This window comes from Cheilinus undulatus, linkage group 3 (genome assembly GCF_018320785.1).
Source record: "Cheilinus undulatus linkage group 3, ASM1832078v1, whole genome shotgun sequence".
Taxonomy (NCBI): domain Eukaryota; kingdom Metazoa; phylum Chordata; class Actinopteri; order Labriformes; family Labridae; genus Cheilinus; species Cheilinus undulatus.
Window position 1 is genome coordinate 25,652,515 of NC_054867.1, and position 16,928 is coordinate 25,669,442.

The 16,928-nt window shown below is 41.8% G+C and overlaps 1 protein-coding gene across 2 annotated transcripts in view; it reads left to right on the forward strand.

Moving 5' to 3' along the window:
- The first annotated feature begins 201 nt into the window (after positions 1 to 201).
- Positions 202 to 16,928, forward strand: part of rassf5 (Ras association domain family member 5) — a 47,154-nt gene continuing 30,427 nt past the window's right edge. For both annotated transcript variants that reach the window (XM_041783995.1, XM_041783996.1), the window contains exon 1: positions 202 to 1,085. In XM_041783995.1, coding sequence (XP_041639929.1) covers positions 266 to 1,085 — 820 coding nt within the window. In that variant the 5' untranslated portion in view covers positions 202 to 265. The remainder of the gene's footprint in view (positions 1,086 to 16,928) is intronic.

Below are 16,928 nucleotides of genomic sequence, written 5' to 3' on the forward strand. Positions count from 1 at the left end.
ACTGTAAGAGTTGTTATTCCGAATATTAGAGTTTAATCAGTCATTAACGTCGAATCAAATCCATACTATGAAGAAGGGATTAGCGCGCGGCGCGCTCCCTGTCGCTTTAAAGCAGGCGCGCTCGCGACATTTAAACCCGTCTTGCGTCACTACTACACGATGTCGCGGGCGTGAGTTGAGTTTACATTCAGGGCACGGAGTGAAAACACGCACTATTACACACTCTTAACAACCAAACACACACGCATTAAAGGAGGACAGGATAATGGCGTCTGTGAGTGTGGTGGGGCAGCACCCGGGTCCACACAGGCTGGACTCGGAACCTCAGATGCTGCTCTTCAAGCTGCCCGGCAGAAAGAAAATCACTCTACCGAGGAAGTCGTCCTGGGAGAAGATGATGTTCAGGAGAAGCTCAGGGAACAGCGGAGAGTGTGGCTCTGTCTCTACTGAAAGGGAAGCGGGAATTCAAAGCTCGACTCCGGGGCTGGAGGGGGAAACGGCGGCAAGAGAAGGGAAGATGCCCGGTGAAGGATGCGGAGCTCCGGCCGCCCCTGCTGCGCCACGTAGCTCGGACCGGGACGGAGAGGAGGGCAGCACGGACTGTGACGGGCGGACAAGCCGAGAGAGTCGAACCGGAGACATCAGCACTGACTGCAACAGCAACGTCAGCTGTGACTCAAACCATAACACAGGTGGTCGCAGAGGGACCTCGCTCAAGAAGTCGTGCATCACTGTCATGCCAGCAGGATCTTGTACGAACGGACACAAAGGAGCGCACCGGCACAGAGACGCTCCACTCGGGAGACGGGACAGCGGATACCAGAGCATCTTATCCGGTGAGCTAGCACAAGAAGAGAGGAGCAGTCTCCCGCTGGAGAGGGTCACACAGGGCAAGACTGGGGTCGTCAGGCTGGCCCGTGCAGAGCCTCACCGAAGGGAGGCCTGGTCCATCTTCCCCCAGGGTTTGGACCCCAGAGTGGGGACGGAGAGAGGAGAGGGGCACCAGTTCGAGGCTAAGCCTGTTACACAGGACTGGTGTGACGCCTGTAGCCGACAGATTACTGCACAGGCTCTCAAGTGTCAAAGTAAGTCTTTGAGGTTTCCAATTAACCGATGCATCTGTCTAGAGCGTTCTTCATGCTTAGAGAAACTAAATCTAAGTAGCTGACACTATCATGCAAGTGAATCCAAAATGCCCACAAAACAGCACTCTTGTTTCAATTTTGTAATTTTGAGTAATTCCACAAAACTGACAAGAACATGCAAGGTGATAATTGTAGGATGTGTTACTTTTTGTCTGTCTCTCTTTGATGGTGTTATTTTAGTTTATTCTAGTAAGTGGCCCAGTGATTCACTCTGCCATACTGGTGGCAGTGTGTTGCTACACAAAAGAAAATGTGCTTCTGACTTTGTGAGTAGCCAGAATGACAGAGAAGGACATTTTCACACAGACAAGCCAAAAATCCTTTAATGGAAAGCCCATTATCTTGTCCTTCCAGCTTTGCCTCCCAGAGTTTCTCCCTCTTTGATTTGCAGCCACTACTGAGGGAGAGAGAGATGAATTCAATGGTGCATTGAGGAAAATCTGGAAAACTCACTTGATTGTGAGTCTATAAGGAGAAATGTTAGTGCTTCAGAATAGGAAGGAGTAATGTGTGCTAAGCGACAGTGACTGCAGTATTTTTGATTATTTATAGCGTACTTACAGCCCTTTTAATCTCTTTAGATTAATTGTACCTTGTATCCCTGGAGTCACATACCTGACTGTTCTGACTATAAATACTGGCCTGTGCTCATGACATCACTCCTACCTGCGCTGCTCTGGGACAAAGAGAGTTCAGACAAAGCCAATTTAACTTGGCAGTCAGGATATGTGTTTAATCTGGCACTCACGTTCACCAATCACACATCAGAGATTTGTGTGGTCATCAGTTTCTGCACACATACTGTACATGCATGCCTGCTGTATTAGTGCATGTGTGTGTGTCTGTGGTGCATGCTGAGCTGGCTTTGTGTCAGCAGAACTCTGGCTCTACTGCAGAGAGGTGTGAGATAAAGCAAATGAAGAGAAGTAAGGGGCAGATAAATGGGAAAGAGAGCAAATGGGAAGTGGAAAAAGAAAGGAACTGATGAAAAGTAGTTGGATTCGAGATGGCAAATATAATGGAAAGAGCCTGAGGAGAGTGGAGAGAGGCAGTGTGATAGGAATTAAAAGAGACGGAGGGCTAGAACAAGAGCGATGGGAAAGAGCCAGTGTGAGTGAGGGATAGGGGAGAAAAGAGCGAGAGTTTGTCCAGCACTGCAGAGCTGTCTGATTTAGTGTGCTATCAGCAAGAGCTCAATGGAGCGAGAGCAGAGATTACTGGAACACTATTCACACACACATACAGTGGAACACACGCACACCAGGTCATGAGTTTTTAAGTTTTTAGCCTCCATTATGGATCAAGCTAATTGGCTGTGGTTTCATCCTGTCCTCTGGAAGCCTTTTCTGCTTTTCTTTCCTCTAGAAACATCAGATGATCGTGGTATGCAGGCATGGGGGTCATTGGGACATTTATGACAAGCAATACAAATTTAGGTATGTCAGGGTATTTTTGCGGGAAGAAACAAAACCAAAACTGCCTAAATAGAAACAGCACACACACGCACACACATGCTCTTCTTTCAACTACACCCAGCAAATGACAGGGAGTGAGAGACGGAGGCCATGCAGCCATAAACAACCATCATCCTGCGTCTTTGTCTTGCCGTATGCCTTGCTCCCTCAGTCTGTCTTTAATTTATCACCCTGTATCTGTGTTTGCTTTGTTGCAAATGAATCTTCTAGAAACAGAGATGCAGCCCCCCCCTGGGAGGGTTGTGATGTGGCCTTGACCTACACTGGAATCTGTCAATCTTCAGCCAGAGCTCCCAGTCTCATAGTCTGCGTGTTATTGTGTAATCCTCTGAATTTATTCCCACTGCTGGCTTTTGGCCCTGCTGCTGCTTTTTCCAAAGTCTTTATTGCTTCTCATGGGAGTTTGATTTGAGGCATGTCACTGCTAGTATACAGCAACCCCCACTCCATTTATGCATAAATACACACAGATGAGAGCAATTTGTGGATTAAGGCCCTTAATGGTGCATAAAAATAAGCATATTAGCAACATGTCAACATGATAAGTGTCAGTCTAGAAAACTGTAATGTCTGTATGACATCTTTATTGACTAATCTGGCTTATTCAGGGAACTGTATTTCTACTGTATGCTTTCCTACGGCCAAATCCTTTTTGATGGGCGCACTGTCAACTCAGCTATTACAGACCAATATTCACAGAGAAAGTATGATAAACAAGTGTATAAAATGTTGGAAATCCAATGCATTACAGTTGTATGCATTTGTATAGTAGATCTGGGTTGCTGTTCACCTTTTCTTTTATGATCTTATTTGTCATCTCTCTGTACTCAACTGTTGGTCAGGGAATGCAAGCGAGAAGCAGGGAGTAATGGCAGCCCTCTTAATCCCAGCTCTGGGTGTCTCTGGTCTGGGATTATGTCTCGGGGATAGAGCAGTTGGGATTACAGACTAGCAGACGGAGTCAGACATCAGATTAATATTTAATTAAAGCTCTCAGGGAGTCATGCTGTTTCCAGTACCAGTGGTTCTTGTGCTCTAACACATCAGGTTCTCTTTATTCTTCATCTAATCTCTGCTAAACATGACATGAACATCTAACCGTATATAGACTAGTTTACATTTAAAGATTAGGTGTGGGAGCTGCAGAGTAACTCAGGACACGACACAACATGATATGATAGGATTAACCCTTTTTTTGTTAGTATGTATAGAGAAGTGAATAATTCATAACACACTATAATGTAGTTTTGAACACATTTCATACTGGATACTGGTGCTGTCCTCCAAAACTACAAAAAAACATCCACTTTTGGTTACAGCTATCATGCCATGCAATGCACCAATCTAAGACTATTTGACACAAAAAAGATTCTTGGTTAAAGGTACAAGCATGGAATTTTTGCACTGAAATGTCCGTCATAATTTAATAGGAACCTTACATTACAAGACAAGTTCATCTTAATGGAAAGACATGTTTTATCTAATATGTATATTGAACAGAAATTCACTAGATGTCTGCATTTTGAGAAAGTTTGAAATTATAAACTCACCAAGAGGCCCCCATGTTTTAGTCTGCTGGATAATGTGACATCACAGGGCTTCAGCAGTCTTCTGCCCGTACTATTTCTATGCATCAGTCACCCATCATTTTTTTTTTATTGTGAGCATGAGTGCACCTCATCATTTCCTAACACCTTCATCTGGACTGATTCTCATCATATCCCAATGTTTCAGTGATCACTTGAACTTTTCCTATTTTATATGCAAACATGGCACCCATTCACCATCAATAGCCTTTTAAAAAAAAGAAAAAATGGCAAGATTACGAACACGAGCAGCACATTGATTAAGTGGACCTTTACCCCCTTTTTTTATTTTTATGTATGCATAGACTCACGTCATTAAACACGATGTTAAGAATGTAAAAACAGAACATTGATGTTGAACCAGGTAATTTTGACTAAACTGTAATACTAAAGAGATAAGCCAGGCCACGTGGAGCCTAAAAGTAAACAATATTTCTGCATTTTGTTAATGACACCATCCATAGATATTAACAGTAAGCATTTATCTTGTAGTTTTCTTTATATGTACAGTGCTTAACAAATTTATTAGACCACCCTAACCCTAACCAAAGTAAGGTTTATGCCACAGCTGCCCTAAATTAACAGCATTGGTAATTACCAAAATGATTTTTTATGTGTCTACAGTGGTTAATACACCAATATGTAGAAGCTTTTTAACCCAAATGTTTTTAATGCTAAAATATAATTATTATTGTTATCCATGAATTTTCAAATTTACTGATTTACAAAAAAACTGAAAAAATAGTAAAGCACATTAATATTTCCTAAATAATATGTCAAATTATAGTTATTTACTTGCATTCCTGACCAGAAAAATGAGTTTTAGTGGTTGAATGTTATGCTTGATTCATTCATTTCAGCCCGGTCAGCCGGCTCAAATTTGGGTATAAAAAGGTGAATTCAGTTTGAAATTCCTCATTCCTGTTCAAAATGGTAAAACGTCGAGAGCTGACTGAAAATGAAAGAGTCCGCATTAAAGCACTTCATGATGCCGGATGGTCTCTGAGACAATTATGACAGGTGGTCTAATAAATTTGTTAAGCACTGTACATAGACTCACGAGCTAGATGCTTGCTATTGATATCTCTGGATGGCGGGAATCATACCAGTCCGTCTTTTTCAATACTGTCTCTAGATGATTAACACTGTTTTATAAGGTGAGTCTCTATACATTAAAAGAAAAACAAAACAAGAAAGAAACAGTTGATTAACACACTGCTTGTGTCTGCAGCATGTCTGCATTATTTCCTGTCTTCAAAGGCTACTGAAGGTGAATGAGTCTCCATGTTTATTTGCATATGAAGAGAGAAAGACTTCAGGTGATCACTGAGACATTGAGGAATGATAATGTTCAGACCAGGTGTGAACAGCAGTACTTAGAGCTGTATGGATGCTTACTGCTCACCCAGGTAGGCTCATTCTCTCCCTCTCTCTCTCAGCAGGCACTGATAAAATCAGCTCCACTAGCCATCTTTTTAACCCTTTGAGTGTTTCCACTTTGATTTACACTAAGAGTAAGGTCTTTATGATTTTCTCCTTACTAACAGTACGATTATGTTCCTAGTATAAAGATTTGATGGGTGACTAAGGCATAGAAATAGTACGGGCAGAGGACTGCTGAAGCCCTGTGACGTCACACTACCCTGAGTGCAGTGCAGACTAAAACACAGTGAGTTTAATTACATTTTTACTTTACACTTTCTCCAAATGCAGACCTATAGTGAGTTTTTTGTTCAAAATACATATGAGAGATACAAATATCTATCCCATATGGTGAATTTGTCTGATCATGTTCTTTTGAAAGAATGATTACTTCTGTGCTTTATGCGTATTTTTGTTGAGTTCTTTCATTGCCTTCATGTTATAAATTTCAGTCTACTTATCAAAGAAGATCCCCATCCAACAAGAAAAGGTAAAGCAAAAGAGTGAAATTTTAAAATGCAGTAAAAAGGGTGCGATTAATCGCAAGTAAATACAGATATCCAGAGATTAACGATGATTCAAAATGTTTATCTTTTGGCAGCCTTGTAAATACACCATATGGAGTGCAGTTTTTATTGAACAAAGTCTTCAAAGCAAGAAACAAGCAGTGGAGGTGAACAGAGCTGAGCGGCGCATCTCTGCCATCTTTTGTTTTTGTTTGATAGAGACCACTAGCACAAGGTGGTAAACAAGACAACGCCGGCGTTTTGATAAATGCTTAAGATAACTGCCTGTCCAAACACGTTCACCTTACCCAGAATTAAAGAAACCTGAAAAAACATTTTTGAGAGCTGACCTTTCAGTTTTCTTGTAAGTCTTTTGTTTTTGTACCTTAAGAAGTTGGATCATTCAAGTGTGCTAATATTTAGCCCTGTTTTGTACAATTACATATACCAACAGTGTGTGGATAGCAGTGTTTGACTTAAGTCAGAGCTGTCAAACTGTCAGAAATCCCTATTATTCCATAAATAATATGCATGTTCTTTGTAACACTTTGGAGAAATAATCAGTTTTCACCAGTAATTATGTCCTGAAATAAGCCTTGGCAAAACATCAGCAAAAACTGCTAGCTCCATTAATATTTATTCATCACATACAAATAACAGGTCATGTCACTAAGTTTTTAATTCAATAAACACCACTAAAAGTTCTGAAATTTTTAATACCAGCATTATTATCTTTTAAACCAGTGCTTCTCAACTGGTCCGACCTCAGGACCAATCGGTCTGTCTGACATCAGATTGCGACACAAGTTTCTAAACAGTTTTCAACAACACATGTTTAGTTAAATTAATATGTTGCAGTTTGGAGCAAAATACCTGATATAAAAAAAGGGACAAAACTGACAAATTATATACCATATTTCCCCATCATTATGTGTCAATTGTTGCCAGTTTTCCAGAGAACTTGTAAAATCACTTCATTATCATGGGAAAAGTAGCCATTTATTGCAAGAAGAGGAGCTAAATTAGTTGAACTACTGCTCAAACATTTAAATTTATCCTATTTCACAGTAAAACGGTAAAATAAAAGGTATCGATGCATGTCTAACAAGGAATTCATGACCTTTGTCACCATTTTTTTAAGACCCCTAGTCGTGTCCCACCAGTTGAGAACCACTGCTTGAAACAACTTAATTCATATACAAGAAGGCACTGTGTAGAGCATATTGAATTTTATTGCTTATATACGTTCTATAATTTTGTTTCCTTATTGCACTGTATTTTATTATCGGAATAGTGAACAATGTTATTGCACACTGCGTGTTTTTTCCATACAGTGCAGGCATATGCCTTTTATATAATGAATTTATTTCATAGTAGTTCTCCTAATAGGAACTGAAAACTCAAAGTGTTAGTGAGTAAAGTATCAGTTATAATATCCTGAAACCAAAGGGGATCCCCCAGTGGGCTATTCTGTCAAAATAACCATGTTGTAAAAAAAAAGTAATAGTTCCTCAAATTTTGCATGCTGGTATAAGGAAACCCCTGACATTCTGATTGAGGAATGCTTTAAAATGTTGATGAAATAGCCAAGATATTTTATCAACTACCCCCTGTCACCAGTTAATCACATTCAACAACTCTGCACTCTAGAGACTGTTTAAAATGGCTGTATTTGCAGAACACAAGGTGAACGCTCTGGAGACCAGAGCTCATTCAAACATGATTTCCCAACAGGAAAAGCAGCATTTTTGCATGTGAGCAACATCAGCTCTTGTAGTTCTCAGAATTTCATAAAACCCTTTTAACAGTATTTGGGTTTAAATATTTGCACGGGGAGAGGAGCCTGCTGTTGTTGCTAGAGCGCAGATGTGGGGGTCATGTGCTGGTCACTACAGGGACGAGGAGGGATACTCACATTGACACATGGCTGCCAGGGAGCTCCCCACACACAGAGATTTACCACAGACCTTCACTTTAACCCTCCAAGTGTGGTCTTTATGCCCCATGGCATTCCTTGTCTCTCTCTGGAGGATGTGCTTTTTCTCAAACCCCGTCTTTTCCTTATTTTACCTCCTCCCTTCATCAACACAGTGCAGACTTTGTCTCTGAAGCGCTTTCAGCCGTGTCACATTGGTGCTCTTAGAGCTTCATTCACTGTGGAAGAAGAAAACATGGACGGAGGGTTGTGTTAAATGGCTCATAACCTTCTTTTCCCGGCATACCAGAGCTGCTGCACTGCCAGCTCCTTATACTAGCCAAAACATTCCTTCAGAGCTCATATGTCTATGACTGAAAACAAATAGAACCTGAAAACAAGGCTTCATTGAAAACTATTGAGCACATGTTAAGCACAGTACTACTCTGTTCTTTTTATGTATTTTTGTGTCGTTTCCTAGAAGAAATAAAGCGACGCCCAGTCGCCCACTAATTGAGATATTTGACCTTGAAAATGGAAGTGACAGGATAATGGTTTTCTTTTCGCTGTAGTACCTGAAGGTGTTTTTTTGGTTTTCTTCGTGCCTTTATGCCTTGATGTTCGGCTGTATGTATGGCAGAACAGTAGGGATTTTCAACCAGGCTATATTTAGGTCGCCCTTGGCGGATAGTGTTAGGAGGACTGCATTGGCAGAGGTGGCTTGAGCAGAAAGGACACCACAAAGACACCCTTAAGCATTTAAAGAAAAGGATGTAGGAATTGTTAGATATAAAGAATACAATATGACTCTCAGTGTTGTGATGACACTAAAACAATGATATCAGAGCTGCATCATCTTATGTCATTGATTGTGATTATGTCACACTTGTGAGTAAAAATGGTGCGCACATCCTCTTCCTCCAAACTCTTCAGTTTTAGAAGTAGGGCAGAAGAACTCCCAGTAGCTCTCTTTCTCTCTGTCTCTCTCACAGTGCATATTAATAACAGCCGGACTGCGCATCACCTCAACCCACTCTTTCGAGGTGATGCAAGATATGCAACTGTTGTGAGGTTGGCTTGGATGGCTGACTCATTCCCCTAGATCGAGCTGAAGGGCTTCACACCAAGAGGGCGGAAGGGAATAAAGGGGGAGAAGAGAAGAGGCGGTAACCATCCCTGCAGCATGCTGATGCTTCTGCTCTATTGTTGGAGATCCCACCATGTTCTCTACTAATGAATGAAGTGCGTACAGTCAGCCACCGAGTGAGTAAAAGAGAGGAGAGGGGGGACTAGAGGGGTCTCTGTCTCTTTAAGCTGGCTGTTTGTTACTGCAGAGTGTGTGGGTGCTGCAGTAGAAACAGAGAGAGGGAGAGAGAGGATGAGGGTGCATTGATAACAGAGAGACGTTACAGGAGGAACAAGTAGTACAGCAGAGATTCAGGGGGCTCATGTCTGCACGCTGAGGTGTGAGGAGCAGTCGTCAGAGGAGAAAAGTGTGAGGCAAGTGGAGAGGTGCGCTAGGAGTACAGGTGGAGGGGTGGCAGAGCGATCGGAGAGGGGGCTGTTTATTCGGAGCGTGGCACCGGTGGCAGAGTGGCTGCGCTGGGATGGCAGAGGGGGGAACTGGGGGGGCTGGCGCTGGAGCAGCCCTCAGAGGGAGAGGGGCAGCCGGGGGCAGGAGAGGAGGGCCAGCGAGGGCTACGCTCACAGGACAGTGCCCACTGGATGGTGCCACCATGCTCCATCCATGGCACAGATAACACCGCTCGTCCCGGGACCGGAGGAAGCAGAGGAGGTGGCCGGGTCAGGGAGAGTTGAGGGCGTGGGGGTGGGCGGGACGTTCCTCGGTCAGGTCCAGCTGCGTCTGGAGGAGGTCAGGGGGGACTCTGAAGGGGAGGTGGGCAGTGCCTGCTTCGGACAGGTGTCACGGCGGCTGGGGCGGCTGCTGAAGAGGCTGCCCAAGTCTCGCTCCTGGAGTGACAGCCTGCGCATTCTCAGACGATCATCCTCCAACGGATCTCTGCTCACTTCAGGTATGGAAAAGAACAGGAGATTGAAAAAAATCTGATTTGAGAAAGTGAAGTTAAACTGTTTGTCCATTATAGAGGTTTGTATTTTGGAAAGAAAGGAAAAGGTGATGAGTCGACAGGTTGAGCTGGTTTGGCCTCAAAGGTCGGCTGTGGGCCAAAATATTTGGGTATTGTGTGCATCAGGCCGTCTATCTGTGAACGGTGGTGCCCTCATGCCTGGTTACTCTTTGTCTATAGTGGACCCCTCCTGTCTGACTGATGATCTATCCCTGTGGCTTTTGTTTTATGAGTCTATGTGTGTAAGACTATGAGGATACAGGCTGCAGATATGGTACAAACAACAGAATAGTCCAGTTAACAGGTCAGATTAAAGCAGCTGGATCTACAGTCCACTAAACGTAATGCTTTAGACTTATGCAGAAACAAATAAAATGTAGATCATTTCAAACAGTCTAGAAAATTCTACCTAACTGAATTATATCATTGACTTTTTCTTTGAAGCAGACATAAGAGGTAACAATGAGCCTGCTGGAGGCTGCATGGTATTGATTTTTCCCATATCCAAAAAGATGAATGGCTAATGCTCTATTTTTTCAGTGGAGTGATGTAAACATAATGTAACACTATCTCAAAGTGTGGCTGGGCTAAAAAAAAAAAAGCAAGACAGGGAGCAAAATGGCTGTGTGCTGCATAAGTATTGATCCATTCACAGCATTAGACTGACAGCTGAAAGAGAAAGATGTTACTTCAGCTCTTTTGTGAGCCTGTGTCTCTATGTGTGTTTCCTTCTGTGTAAGCTTGATAAGACACTGACCAAACATGACTCAGGGTGATGCTCGTCATTTACTTGGCCTTCCACCTGAGTGACGTCATGCTGCAGCCTCTTTAGAGGAAGTACCAACAGCTTGAGCCAGGGTAGGCAGAAAACGTGTATTTTTAGACGGTGCTCCCTGGAGGAAACCCCATTTAATCTTTGTTGGATGAAACTGCCTGAAACAGATTCCCTACATCCTCTTATTTTATCTATTTTTATCCTCCTTAAAAGTCCAAATCTTGGATGAGGCTGTCTGGAAAATCCTCTAGGTTTCTCTAAAATGCCAGAAAAGGAACATGATGTCTGTCACCCTATGATTGGAAGGCATGATTCATTAAAGGGACCATGGAGTTTATGTTTTCAGGGTCACTGTCTTGTGGTCAAAAATGACCCACCCCAATCTTAGTATGATGATATGATACAATACATTTTGTCCTCTTGTTGTCTGTGATTTCATTCTCAAGGACACAAGGTGGTTTTGAGGGAGTGTTAAAATTGGGAGATCTGTGTTTATTAGAGATGCACTGATTGTAAAAATCAGGACCTATGATGAGACCAATGTTTCAAATGAAAATTTAGCCGCTTGCCCATGTCAATTCAGATGCTTAATTTCATTACTTCTTTTGGTCTAAGACTCCCACAATACCACTGTTTTCTCTCTTGTTTGACCACAAAAACAGATCAGAGTTTGTCCAACAGGTCACATCTTCTGCCCAATAATAATTCTCCGACATTGGGTGTGCATGGCATCAGCATTAAATTGATACGAAAAAACAGATGCTATTGACATTTGTTATGCCCACATCATTCGTCAATGGCCAGTGTTTTTCAAAAGGGACAATATTAGCAGATACTGATACAGGTTCTTTGCAGATAATGTCACACACCAGCAGAGAACAACCACTGGGATGCAAATGTAAACATTCTTAAAAAGCTACCTTTGTGCCCTGACAGTAGTGAAATATTCTAGCAGATTGCTTTTTTTCTTAAGTTTTAAAAACCTATGGAGAAACATGGTGCGCAGGAATTTAAAAAGCCTCCTTCTAAAATCTGGTGTCACCTGGGTCTGTTTCCACATAGAGGTCCAGTTTGGTTTAGTACAGTTTTGCCATGGTTTAGCACAATAAACTATCATTTTACCTGTGTTTTTTCAGCTGATGTCTGTCTTACCAACCTCCAGCATCTCTCGTTGTGATGGGAAATCCATCTCTTTAAAGAGATCCAGATCAATTAGATCAGCTCATTGGAGCTGGTTACTTGGCTCCCAAATGGCTCTTCACTTGGTATCAGCTTCAATGAAGGATGGAGGAAAGAAAACTGGTACTCAAACTGGAGCTCACTACCATGGCTATCATAAAAGAGCTGTTTCATAGTACAGGATCATTTGTGAACGGCTCATCTCTCTGTGGCTAACCACACAAGGTTTATTTGGTTGACAGTCGATCCCTCTTTAACTTATAAGCATGTTTGTGACAAAATGATGATTTTTTATATGTGATACGGGCTCAGCAAGCCTTTTAGCTTAGTACTAGACTCCTCAAGTCTCCTCTCATCTGACTAGTCGATGCTAGACACTAGGAGGTCTGCAGGACTGAGTGGTTGTGATATTGATCGCCTCCACGCCAGGTAACTCAGTTAAACTGTGGTAAAAATCCCTTTTTTGTCATGTGTAAAGATCATACGCAATGTATGTAAAAATTTACTCATGATAATTGCAGCATAGAGGTCCATTTAGAACTTTAAGGTGCCAACTTTTCTCATTCCCATTCATTCCTTAACGCTGTCCCCCACTTCCTGACCCCCAACAGACATTCAGGATCACGTCATTGCAAACAACCTTTTGAACAAATCCATCTGTGCATGCTCTAGTGCTAAACACACAATATCATGTCTCTCAAAAACTTGTCCTTTTCCTTTAACAGAATGCAATCAGCGCTAATTTCTTCACCTTTTTTCTGTTTTGTTTTTCAGATTTTGGGTTTAAAAGTAAAATGAACTGCCTTTTTAAGAGTTCGGTAAAGCTGGGCCATTTTTGATAAGGATAAGGTGGTATATAATATATCAAGACTACATAAAGCTTAGATAAAATAGAACTATCTTCCTGTTTAGGCGTTTTTTGTTTGTTTGTTTGTTTTATTAAAAGTAATTCTCAGTCCTTAATAACAGCAGAATGTTTCAGTATTTTTTTAGTATCTGATAAAAAACAAACCCAGATGAACTTATCAGGATTTATCAGCTTGGGTGTAGCCTGAAACTTTCAATAGAGGTCTGTTAAAAATGTGGGCCACTGGGTTATAAAGAAATTAGCATTTATCAAGCATAAAGGGTCAGCTATTAGTGAGTTATTTATTTGGGTCATGGGAAATGTAATGTCTTATGTTTTTTTCTTTGCTTGACTTGTAAATTGGGACTAAGAGTGAGCTTTATGAAGCCACTGCTGCTTAGATTTTAGCCAGGTTACTTCATGCTCCTTAAGGATTATAAGGTCGGTGCTCCCTTCGGGAAAACACTTTGTCATAATGAAGGAAGTAACTCCTTTTGTGTTTTCATCTGCTGCTTTCAGCCACATCTTTTAGCCCTCTAGATTTTCTTGGTTGTCCTAGAGATATCTGAAAGAATAAGCCTTAAAAGCCTGAAAAGAAGTCTAACAGCCTGATTCTTCTCTTATTTGTTTGGTTAATTTAAGGAGCTTCTGGTAGCTTGACAGATGGAGGAACTGAGGGAGGGGAAGCTAGAGACACTGCGGTGATGGAGATAAACAAGATTCAGTATCAAATATGAAATTATGTTTGTGCACAAACACACACAGATGTCAAGGTGAGAAGGGACAGATTTTATTTATTTCTCTCATAGAGGTTTGTTTAGTCATGTCTTGTGTGTATCCTGGAAGCTTGCTAATTAATAGTGTTTGAGATTGTGAGAGTAGAAGTAGAATATTTTTATTTATAATGCTGGAATAGTAGATGTAAAGCAGGACTTTGAGTGGCATCGTTAGGGTCTGCACAGTAGGAGAGGATACATAGCTGCTCTAAATGAGCTATGATGGGATCAGACCGTCTAAAGCCCCTCAACAGACCCCAAAGCTGCTCCTAATTCCCTCATAAGACCTGCAGAGCTCTGTTTAGATTCATTAGCCAGTGTGTTAATATCCTCGCCCCTAATTTATAGCTACCTTAACCCTATTTACCTCCTCCCTCCCTCCTGTACCAGACAGGGAGTAAGTACAATATGCCCCTCCCTCTGTCTGTATCTGCTGCCATGCAGGCATCCTCCATGACCTGAGAAACATGGCTAATCTGTCTGTCCCACACCCACTGTCTCACAGGAAAAACAAGCACCCGCATCCCCTATCTTGCAGGAAGTTACTGGAGATGATGCAGAAAAAGGGCCAATTTTCCGGCTACTTGGTCTTCCAAGAAAGTTGGTAGTCAGAGGGTTGAGATTTTAGGAGAAACATGATCATGAATCATTGAGAGGGTGATATGAATGTCCTCTTTGAGAGCAGATTTCTCGTCCATTTAACATGCTGCGATCAAAGCTTCTTTTCTCCTCCTTTCCCTTGCTGTTATCAACCCAAGTGCAGCAGTGGAAGTTAACCCAGCCACTACATATAGATCCTTACATCTTGTATCTCTTTTCACTGTGCTAATGTATTTTCCCAGTGTTGTCTCTTCCTCCGTCTCTGTGTACATCATCATCATCGTCGTCATCCTGCTCTGTCCAGAGGCGGCGTAGGTTTAAAGCAGTCAGACTGGAATGAGGGGATGAGAGAGAAAGAGAAAGACTGCACACATCTAGCATGGTGACACATAACACCACAGCCCCTCTTCTTCATGTTGAAACAACACACACAGACTGTAGACTCCACGGCTCTGTGCAGGAGGAACAGATACTGATGAGTGTTTATGGCTGACATTCATTACAGTTATCTTTCAGTCCTTTTCCTACATGTTTCATGTTAGTGTGTGTTCACTGTAGTCAGGGGCAGATCCAGAGTTATTTGCCTCTGGTGACCCAACTGGGCACTGACTTATAAGGGAGTGGCATGATGTACATGCAAATGGAAAGCATTTATTAACTCTTTGCTGGAGCAGGGGGTTCATATTTGTCGAGTTACTGTCATCCAGGCGTGTGGTTAGGGTTCATAAATACAGCCAGGAACTTTGGCAATGTTTACAAATTGTTTATTTCTCAAAGTTTGGTCAAATAAGTTTGATAAAGGGGGAGCAGGTGGCCTACCAAAACATTTGAGAGACCTATTATGCTAATCAGTATTTTAACAGACATTGCATTGCACAATGTTGCATGCTTAAAGCGCACTGGGTCGTTAGATTCAGATCAAAAATTTTTGCATGTTAAAAAAGAAAAAACACATCATACTGTGTTGATCATGTTTTCACACTAATGCCAAAACTTTCATCTCATTATCTTTTTGCAGTCTTTTGGCATTAGTCCAAGCTATTTTAACAGATGATTAAGGGCCCAGAGCTGCGGCTGCCGCTCCCTTCTTACTCGCTCCCCCCCTCTCCCCTGCACTAAAACGTGATGGTGTGCCAAAATTGGTACTCATAGCTACGTAACAGAGACTGGATTCAAAAGTTGTTCTCCATCTCCCAAGTGTGTGCAGCATTTTATGAAGCATGAGCTGGGTGAAAAGGACCAACAAAAGACATGCCATTGAGCTTAACTCTCGCTACCTCCTCCCCTTTTCCAGCTCCGGGTTGTGAGTGTGACACAGCAGACCCTGTGATGAATCCTTAAAGGTCATATATTTTGCCCCTTTAAGACAAGTTTATATTGTTCTCAGAGGTCCCCAAAACATGCCCGTGAAGTTTGTTGCTGAAAAAACACTCCAGTATTGGATTTTTGAGTGTCTAAAAATCTAAATTTTTCTGATTCTTGGGGGGATTGTGTACAGGCCAGGGGCACATATTTTTGCTGGAAAAGCCTGAAAAAGGGTATTTTGCATAATATGTGACCTTTAACACCCTACATGCCTACAACATATGCATACGACTGCATGTTAACCCCTTGTTTTATGTAGATTCATCCTGACAAATTTGCGAGATTTGGCAAAACCTTACATCAGGTTGTATCCGAACTGCTGATTGCATTGACTCTCTGTCTACCCTCTGCCTGCCCCTAAGCAGTTAAGCCACGCCCACTAAACTCTCTCATGTGTTGATTGGCTCACTGCTCCACTACAGTTGAATTATTGTGCATAAACTAACAAATCGACGAGTAACAGATTGCGACAACCAATCAAAGAAAGGAGAGTAAAAGAGAAACCAGTTAGTGAACTGAGGGAAGGCAGGTGCGTGAGGAAAGAAAAAGATGACAAAATGGTAATCTTTGCTCCACTAACGCAACCAAGTAGAGCATGCAAATTCTCTAAGCTGGATTTGTTAAGGAGTCAATAAGTGCATGTGTCTTCAAAGTCACAATTTTAAGACCTAGAAACAAAGGGCATTTTGTTAGTGAGATGCAAAGATAGATACAGTTGACAGGTAGCTGGTCATAGTTTGGGATTTGAGGGCGGCTAATCGTAATTCAAGGATTGCCACCTGGTAATCAGAGCCTTTACTACAATTTTTGTTTTACACTAGAATATGCCTCTATGCACAAACACATCCATGTCACATTGTTCAGCTTTGATATTTTTCTGGATTTAAGTAGAACCACAATGGCATTTTGACCTGATGTTGATATGAAAAGACAGTTTCTAGTTAGGCTGACAAAGTATCTTATTGAAATACTCTCTGAGTGCTGACAGCTACATTAGAGCCCACTTAGATCACACGTACCGTTTCAAACAGTCTAGTAAGGTTATTGAAGTTTTTCCTACTGAAATATTTCAAAGCCAAAAGGAAACCGAGTACTAATAGGCATTTTCTCTTTATAAGCGCTGACTTTGACAAATGAAGGTTTGGTTTTGTGATCATGAGGTAGTTCCCAGACTATTTGCGTGTTTAAAAAAGTGTATAAATCAATGTTTGTGCAGATTCAACTGATAGCAGCTCCTTTAACAAAAGCTG